The following is a 10,037-nucleotide window of genomic DNA, read 5'->3' on the forward strand; positions in this document are numbered from 1 at the left end:
TAGGGGTGAATTAGGTTAATTTTATTGTAACATGACCAAAATCCTCCGATCCTTCCCCCAGAGGCGCAGACGATAAAGAAGAACCGGCAATTTGATTCGTCTCTCAGGATCATTACAAAAAATCTTTTCCTCAATTCGAATTAGTTGGTCTTTCAAAATAAAAACCAATTAAAATAATGATCAGTGATCACGTGATTCAGTCTCCACCTCCACAGCCACCACCCCCACCGTCACCACCCCCTGAACCCCCACAGTCACCACCTCCTAAGCCTCCTGAATACCCCCCACAGTCTCCTGAGCCTCCACCCCATCCTGAGCCCCCACTCCATCTAGAGGTGGTGCATTTCGAACCTGTGAAAGGATGGAAAAAACCGACTTCAATAAATCAAACCCTTCAAATCCTTAATCATATTCTGGAACATAGAGATGGAAAAAGGAATAACTCTTGATTGATATTTTGATACATTTAGTGGCTTCTTCGCGGCTAGCTTTCGAGCAGGGAAAGCTAGCGCGTTTCTGGATCCGACTTACCGCAGACAGCGAGATCGGCGAGAGCAAATTAAAGCCTCTCAACTCAGTGGTCAAACATCTGTGCAGTGAGCTAACGATCTAATGACTAGATAGCGTACCTTGAGGCAACCTCGCTCCCAGGGTCCCTCATCTCCTCGCCCGCTCAAGGGGACGGGAAGGAAAGAGACCCTGGGAACGAGGTTAACTTTGAGGCTTTCAGAACTAGAAGTTGTCTCTCAACAGTTACAAACAGCCGCACGTGCTAGTAAGTCACTGTGTTTTAATAAAAGCAAAAAATTTTTTGGGTAAAGTTCAAAACGTAATTGTACATCAACAAGATACTTGTACCTGAGCAAGCTTTGTCTTCGAAAAGTCTCGAGTTGTCCTTTTCCCTTTTCATTTTTTGTTACCTCTTGCATATATCTGTGAATGTTTCACTATTTCTTCGCATATTTTACGTGACAGCAGTTGTTTCTTATGTTTTCTTTGGTAATTTTGCGCGGAAATTTTTTTTTTATGCTACAAAGACAGATTGTTCAAGTCGTATTAATAGGTTGGAAAATTTTTTGTTGCACATCGCGAGGGAACGGTGAGGTCACAGCGTTGTAGCTAGAGAAGAGCGACATACATCGCCCTTAAATGAAATACTGGTCCGTCGGCAGATGTTATCAGAGCGTGCTTTTGCAAAGTAACTCAAAAAAAAAATTAATAGAGAATTTCACTAAGCATTGAAATAATTGACGAAAACATATTTACCAGCTGGCTTTGGTTGCCACCTGTCAGATGAGGAGGAAAATCCTGAACTTGTTCCCGTAGGATAATGAGTATTTGATGGGGATGTGGCAGTGGACATTTCACGAGGTGCTTCTTGCTGTCCAATGTTTCCAGGTGGAAGTGATTTTTGACGAAGGTGTTCGATGAACGAATAAACAACCACGATAAAGTAGATCTTAAGAAAGAAAAAAAAAAAAGAGGCAATGTGGTAAGACCCAGGTAACCATCAATTTATGAGTGGGAAGTTAATAGGCCATTTCCAAAATAACCTTTGGCCTCTTTTTCAAAACGAGGCTGGTGTTTAACTATTCGTGTAAAAGGGGGTTAATTTGCATACGAATAAAAACGTTTTATATGAAAGGATGAGTACCAGCACTCGCTTTGAAGAAGAGTGTGAAGGTATTTCGGAAACGGACTCTTGAACAGAGGATAGAACGCTTTTCTATTGAAAACATTTAAAATTAAAGTAAGCACGATGGCCAATAAGAAAAAAGGTAAATACCCTTAAGAGCCAATGAGAATCTAGTCTCCTTCGCAGCCGTTGTTTGGGCTCGTCACGCAACGTTCCCTCCCCCACCAAGGGGAGGGGGCGTTGCGTGACGAGCCCAAACAACGGCTGCGAAGGACACTAATGAGAATCTTAGGTAAAAAAAAAAAAAAAAAAAAAAAAAAAACTAATTGTAAAGCGCGGAAAAACGCGGGCAACCAAATGGTGGTTAGTTTTAGCTTTGAATTTGATCGGTTGAGGGTGGCGCGAGTTTTCTGGAATAATCACAGAGCGAAGGAAAACCTATGCAGTCTCGAATTACTATCGACCCTCACTTGAAAATTAATTACTTCTAGACTGAAGCACAACTTACCGACAGCAACCATGCAATGCCGTAAAAAATTAAGAAGACGGCAAACTGTAACATAGAAAAAAAAAAAAAAAAACAGAAATCATGTTCAGTAAGTTTGTGGAAAAACTTTCTCCTGCCACTCAATACAAATTGTTGCTTCAATTTACCCAACTCCAGACGGCTATGAGAAATATGATCAATCCAAGACTGAAAAAGAGCTCGAATATGCTCCAACCAAGCCAAGGATATGCCAAATACGCTTTACCCTGCAACAGAAAAGAACAATGATCAGCACTGTACTACATGAATATTATCTCACGCACTGAATGGCTAATTCGAAAATGAATAGCAAGTACCATATATTCACTTGGAGTAGCCGATGGGACTCGTTCGCCTGTCACGGCGAGTTCAATTTCCGACCAATTTCCGTTATATTGAAAGAAATAAACTGCTTTGTTTTTGATATCCATGTGGTATATACAACTTAACAGTTATTCACCGAAGTGAAGGTGAATAGTGGTGGATATTTAGCGAGCCCCCAAATGCTAACACTCAAACAGGTATACAGTTGAACAAGATTGAAATATTGATGAATAACACACAACAAAATAAGAAAGAAAACGAAACCAAAAGAAACAGTTAAATGAAAGAAAACCAATGTTCATGTTACTTTGGCTTTTCTAAGCCAGAATATATCAACTAGTTTATAAATTTCTAAACGAAGAATCCTTGTGACTCACTAAGACAATTTTTATCATAATCTCTTAACCTCTCTAATTATTTAAAGTCACATGCTAATTTGCGTTCATTTTAGAAGTTCATTATAGTGTTGGACTTACTGAGCTACAGGATGCCAGAAGCAACATGTTCACCAAAAATGAGATCACTTTGAATGCGAGGTTGACATAAGTCAGTCTTTTGATCGCTTTAGAGATGAGCATTAAAAATAAAAAAAATAAAAAAATTAAGCAATGGACGGATAAAAGAGAGAGGATATTTAAGGGCTGCAAAAGGGATGAAAGTACAGGCACTCTGTTAATTCGTGAAAGATACCACTTAGTCATTCGTATTCTTAGCTCAAATCAAATGTCTTGTTTCCAGTATCGTCGGGGAAATATTGAAACAAACAGCATCATATAACGGCTAGCTTTCATAATACCGAATAGTAACGATTATAATGGATGTTCGATAGCTACAAGGGGAGACAAATTTCTGTACTCTGCTATATTAATTCGTACAAGACACCACTTAGTCATACAATCCATTCGTCAAATCAAATGTTTTGTCTTCAGTAATGGAATATTTAAACGAATGACATGCTTCATTTAACCGACTGGCGTCACTCAAAGTCATTGTCGTTTTTCGGAAACTTTAATTTCTGTCGAATCCAGCTAAGGTAAAAATGCCTTTCATAGTAAGAAAAGATCTTTTGAACCCCTCATCTGTTTATTAGAAGCACATGGACCCGAATATTTTTAGGAGTCCCAAAGCATCGTCAAACTTGTCAAACTTGCTCCCATTCAAGCTGAATTGAGCTTTCTGACAGATTTGAGAATATTTCAATTGTAGATATTTTCATTCAAAACACGCGTTCTTCCTAACACATTCGACAGAACAAGACAAAAGTAAGTTGTACTACCGAGAAAATGCTTTTTGCTGAAAGGCAAATCTTGGCTGGGGTCATCGGCGTTCTCCTCCAAATGTTTATAAACTTTAATAGATTGACTTTCTTGATAAATGATATATGCTGATCCAAACTGAAATATAAACAGAAAAAAGAAAAACAGATCAGATATGACATAAATTGAGCTACTTGGAGTCGACCGACAAATTAAAGAAGCATTATGAATTTTTAATCTAGGGTCAGTCATTTGTGGTGAGAAATTAATGAAAGAGAAACTGTATGTTTCAAACATAATAAATGCTTGACCATTGCCAGCGTTTACGCTATCATACAATATCGCCAACATGACTTTAGGGGGGAAAAAATGTTTATATCGGCATATGTCAATGTCTGACTTTGAGTTCACTGTGCTTGTCACGTTTTGACATAAAAACGTACAGCTAGTATCTCAGAGGTACTTGTTCGAGTCTCATCGAAGCGTGATTTTTTTTCAGGCTCCTTTTTTTTAATTTCTTTCTTTCTTGTTCACTTTCTTGTTCACTCATGTAAATATTTCAAGCGATGGAACGAACTTTTGCGCGGTTAATCGGCTCCGCTGTCGTTATTTTCTTCGGAACTAAAAGTTCGCGGTTCTTACAAATCGCGCAGAAAATCATGAAATCAGGTAGTCGACTAAGGTATAAAGGCAGAGGGATATCTCAGAGTTTTATATGATTAATCATTGTTTAGACTCACCAGGCCCAAGATTGAGAGAACCAAAACACCTGGGCGAAGACCGCAAACGCAAAAAAAAGATTCCACCAAGACTGCCATCGTGGATGGTTAGTCGATGTTACTCTTGTGAACGTCAAACTTAACTGAACTGATTCGAGTGTAGCTGGTGTATGCTTTTAAACCTTTGGCTTTTGAGCGGATGCGTTAAAAATTCCTTACGTAAAATACTTTAAATTCCCGTTTCCTTCCTGTATATCGAGACAGAATATACTAGCTCGTTGATCAATTTCTACTTTCTCATTTCCCATCTTGTTGACAATGTATTGTCTTAGTGAGAGGAATTTGCCTATTGTTTACTTCTTGTAGCTGGTCAAAAGGTTAAGTTGCTGGAGATGTCAGAGAAATAAAACGTGCTACTGGTCTACCGTTGACTGTTGATACTTACAAATTTCCGGAGTCAAAACGTGCAGATGAAACGATTGTGAAATTACGAGCGTGCCGTAATTCCCGTAAATCAAGGTCAGTAAAAATAAAAGCTAAGATGCTATGCAAGATTTCTGGAGAAGCTTTTCCTACGATTTTCAACATATTTAATCTTATAATTGATTAAATTTGATTTTAGTTGTAAAAAAAGGTATTTAGTATAAAGTGCGTGACCGAAATGAGGAATCTCTAATTCATTACATCACGAGCACCTGTAAACAGGTTTGAATAAAAACAGGAAAAATATTCCGTTTCCGCTGAGAACTGATTTACTTGAGCGAATTAACGTGTTTGCGGTTGGTAGTTTCTGTGAGTTGTATCAAATGACGTCTGGTGAGAGAAATAAGTATTTCGCGATCACTTCCAGTTTGTTCCTGAATGCAAGCCATTGTTTTGAATGACGCAAAAAGAGAAAAAAGAGGTGACCTTGACTCTTTGTCTTTTTTCGCTTTCGCGGAAAAAAACCGTTTTTATTTACCAGTTAAGTCTGGCCATAATTAATGAAAACCTGAAGCCTTGCAAATGGCAACTGAAATCCTTGAAGACTCCTTGCAATTGGTTATCTACTAAAGCGAGAAAAAAAGAGATTCATGGCCAAATCGCACCGCTCGGAGATTATAAGATTGCAAGGATCACCAGGTGATTAAAAAAAGTTTCATGAATTATTGCTGGCGAGCCCTAGCGAGGCAGCAGCCTATTCTTTACATTAGCGTGAACTGAGCCAAAATTTGTCGGATGCAAGATCGGAGACATGAGCAGTCGATTGCGTTTTTTATATCCGTGGTGCTTGTGATGACATCACGTAAATTACACCTGGAAATATCGATCGATTTCAAGCGTCAGACAGCCGTCCCGCTATGCTAAACGAGGTGCATTGTTAATATAGATGTCTTTAATTGCTTGTGGAAGTATTCATCAAGGTCATGAACGGTTTAGTGATGACTCTCGAGGAAGGCAAGATATATTTTTGTGTTTGGTTGCTCTATTATGTGAGCAATTTTTGTCGATTCGTAAACAGGAGGTGCCAAGATATCGATCAAGTCCTACTTCATGGAGATTGTTTTTTCTCAGTGTATTCAGCAGTGATGAAGTGTTAGGCAAAACACAGGAGGCCCAAGCTCACTACTAGAAAAGCGGACGTGACTCTTACCGTGTTGCGCAACGTTTTATATTTATAAAGGTTTGTATGAGATGTTATCGGTTTGCCTTCAAAGAGAGGAAAAAATGTCTTGTTTAGAAATAAAATGGACTTACCTTATTGCCTTGTTGTTTTCTTTGTTGATTCCTAGCGTCTCAGACCATTTTGAAGCGTTTTCGGCGAGTTAGCGCTCCTCTTCCCAGGGCTCTAACTCAAAGAACCAATTAAATATTTGATATTTAGGGCGAGTCATAATTTTTTGCTGGAGAGGGGTGGGAGGAGTTTTGTTGTGTCATGATAACATTTACTTGATTCCCCCATTAGGCTCTGAAATTTTTTTATGACCCCCTCCCCCTCCTCATTGGCAGATAAAATTCTGTATAACGCTGTCCCAGGAATTTGTTAAACTTTTGTGCCTTACTGTTAAAAACCGGGAATCATGTCAAAAAGTCCGTTATATTAAGGTCCTTGGAATTTAAAATGCCACTATGAAACTACAATTTCTGTAACGATACATTTTGCCTTTTCCCCCAGGAGTTGTATTGCTAAACAGTGGTATACGGTTTATATTTACGTTTTATCGATGACGAGAACTCTCTTTTCTTAAATAAATAGTCAACAGTAAGGTCAAATTTTAATTTCTCGATTTTTAAACCGGCCGCAGGAAAAATAAAATACTGTTATTTTAGCAGTTGAACACCAACATAGCGCTAACTCGCCGAAAACGCTTCAAAATGGTCCGAGACGCTAGGAATCAACAAAGAAAACAACAAGGCAATAAGGTAAGTCCATTTTGTTTCAAAACAAGACACTTTTTTCTCTCTTTTGTAAACCGATGACATCCCATACAAACCTTTATAAATATAAAACGTTGCGCAACACGGTAAGAGTCACGTCCGCTTTTCTATAAGTGAGCTTGGGCTGCCTGTGGGCAAAAATGCTTTCATTCGGAGTAAACTGCCAACTGCAGCTTGCTGGTCTCGGGAGAAAAGAGAGGAAGTTCTCAGTGAAGCCAACCTGCTTTTTGTCGAAAGCGACTTCAGTACCACAGGCAAATTATTCACAGTATTCTTCGCCCGTTGAGGCGTTAAATTTGATCTTTGAGTCAAACTCTCTGCCTGTTGAGGTGAATAATTCCACCATTGAGTTACATTTGCCCGTTGAGGCGAAAGAAAAGCTTGCAATCATAGATTCAATATGGATCGCTCGTTGAAGCTAACCATTCAACAAAATGCAAACTCAAATGACTGGGCTTTGACACAAATTAGTATCTCCTTCAAGCTCTGACGCCAGCACCCACTTTCACATGGAAACTTCTAGTAATAATTAATTGAATGAGTATAGTGTGAATTGGTCGGAAATAATATGCATGATTTTAAATTTGAGCCAGCGCACAGCGAGAGTTTCATTTGAAATCACAAGCAATGTCATTTCATGCGAAAAACAACCATGTTGAAATAGCACAATTTCCAAGGTTTTTATACAATAACAGTATTTCATTTTTCCTGCGGCCGGTTTAAAAATCGAGGAATTAAAATTTGACCTTACTGTTGACTGTTTATTTAGCAAAAGAGAGTTCTCTTCATCGATAAAACGTAAATATAAACCGTATACCACTGTTTAGCAATACAACTCCTGGGGGGAAAAGGCAAAATGTATCGTTACAGAAATTGTAGTTTCATAGTGGCATTTTAACTTCCAAAGACCTTAATATAACGGAGTTGTTGACATGATTGCCGGTTTTTAACAGTAAGACACAAAAGTTTAACTAATTGCTGGGACAGCGTTATACAGAATTTTATCTGCCAATGGGTAGGAGTAGGGGGTCATAAAAAAATTTCAGAGCCTAATAGGGGAATCAAGTAAATTTTATCATGACACAACCAAACTCCTCCCGCCCCTCCCCAACAAAAAATTATGACTCGCCCTAAAAACCAAATATTTCATTGGTTCTTTGAGTTAGAGCCTTGGGGAGAGGGAACAGTGCAGATTTTCTCCGTTCTACGACTGGTAAACTCAGAGTTTCAGAGATCTACCTGTACTTAATCTATGGTAATATCCACAGCGGTTTTTTTTTTTAGCCTCTAGTTTCAAAAACATATAAAAACTAGACGCATAGCTGCGTGAACTCGGGCTTTCAATATCGCACATCTGGAGTTATCTCGGTAGGGGACTGCCATGTTGCCATCGTTACTGACGTCACGCAAATTCGTCTTTGCCGGTCATGAGTAAGTCCACTTGTGATTATTTTTGTCTGCTGGAGGGTAATGAATGCTGTTATGGTACTAGACAACAATCAAAATAATATATCTTACCACGATAGGAGTAGGTTCCTACAGATGCCAAAGGTTGAAATTCAAGGACTTTTCAACGACTTTGAAGGCCAAGTTTTAGAAAATTGAAGGACCACTTTTGGAAAGGTTTGCATAAGCAATTTTAAAATTATTTAATGATATTTCTCAGCTTTTCCATGAAAGTACTGTAATTTTCAACTTGAAATTGCTAGAGCAAAAGCATTGCAAAAATCAAGCTCTAGTCCTCAAATTCAAGTACTTTCAAGGCGTTGAATTTTTCATTTTTAAATTCAAGCATCTTCAAGGATTTTCAAGGCTTTTACGAACCCTGAGTAGGTAATGTTTTTGCCTTTAACTGCAAGGCGAAGGGAATTTAATTGTCTATTGTTGGTACCGAGTCACAGTTTGTTGCCAAATGTTCACCCAAGGGAAGTTGTCAGAAATCAGTAGATTGAAGCAATATTACTGTTCAATAATTCATATTGTTTTTAATAGAAAATCTCTGAATATTGAATAGTGCTAATAGCCACAAGAGAAGCAGTGCTATTTACAGTTTTAGTATATTCAATTAGGGGTAATTGACTTTCAATGAATACCAAGAGGGAATACACATATTTTGACCGTTTTGTGGGTTTAAAATACGTCATTCGAATAACTGAAACAAGGCCAAATCAAAACCCTGTGCATTCACTATTATTTCTTACAAAATTTTCGAGAATTGCTTTGCTGTCAACTGAAGCAATATTTCTTCACTGTAATCACTTTTAGCATCTAAACTTAGTTCAGTTCCACAAACATCAACAGTTTTTGGCAAATCATCTGATGGTAAATACTTGTTTAAAGATGAATTTTCATATAATCTTCTGCCATACTGAATAATATTAGATAAGGTGTTTGAATTCCAATAACTACATGATTTTATTATGGAGTACCAGAGTGAATAGACAGCTACAGCACAATTAACATTGAACTTTCTGGTTTCACAGGCATGACTCTGAAAAAGGGTACCATTTTGAACTTTATAAATTTGAACCCCTTTCAACTCAAATATATCATTGTTATGTATACTCTGAAAATAATGTACTAAGTTATTCAGTGATGATACTTCAAGCTGCACAAAAGTAACTTGAGGATGGCTTCTACCACAAATATCCCGGCCTTGCATGAGAATCGAATATTTTCAAGCCCATGTTACCTTTACAATAGATAGCAACTGCAGTACACCCTATTGTCAAGAAAAATTGTTGAAATTTTCGGATATGTGATTGAAAGGCTCTAGCTAAGGAGATACAGTACCAATATCCTTCTATTGTAGCTTCTTGATGAACAATACCAGTGTAGCTCTCACTGTATTAAAGTTCATAGTCAGTCTCGAACACATTTAAAAGTGTGGGTAATTCTGTCTGCATTAAAAACGACTGTCTGGTTAACTGAGACAAACTTGAATTCAACTGATTTCCAATATTCATTATTGACATGTGGTCATTAACAGAATTGATCCCTTGTTTGTTATTGTAAATCAAAGAGCATAAACTCATTGCAACACAGTGTTGTCCTGAATTTTGTCGAAATACCAACTCATTAGCTTGGCTATATGGTGCCGTTATTGTTTTGCTAGGGTGAATGTACATTGGAGTAGGGCCTGGGTTTTTCTCACCATC

At 38.0% G+C, this 10,037-nt stretch overlaps 1 protein-coding gene across 1 annotated transcript; it reads right to left on the reverse strand.

Annotated features, from left to right (window-relative positions):
- Positions 1-6,135, reverse strand: LOC148720800 (uncharacterized). The gene is made up of 7 exons (XM_088738603.1): positions 4,483-6,135; positions 3,763-3,880; positions 2,963-3,048; positions 2,291-2,389; positions 2,145-2,189; positions 1,267-1,459; positions 1-351 (listed from the first exon to the last, which is right to left on the reverse strand). The coding sequence occupies exons 1-7, from the start codon at positions 4,558-4,560 to the stop codon at positions 197-199; spliced, it is 774 nt and encodes a 257-aa protein (XP_088594729.1). The 5' UTR covers positions 4,561-6,135; the 3' UTR covers positions 1-196.
- Positions 6,136-10,037: the final 3,902 nt, after the last annotated feature.

The sequence above is a fragment of the Stylophora pistillata genome, chromosome 11, assembly GCF_964205215.1.
Source record: "Stylophora pistillata chromosome 11, jaStyPist1.2, whole genome shotgun sequence".
Lineage (NCBI taxonomy): Eukaryota > Metazoa > Cnidaria > Anthozoa > Scleractinia > Pocilloporidae > Stylophora > Stylophora pistillata.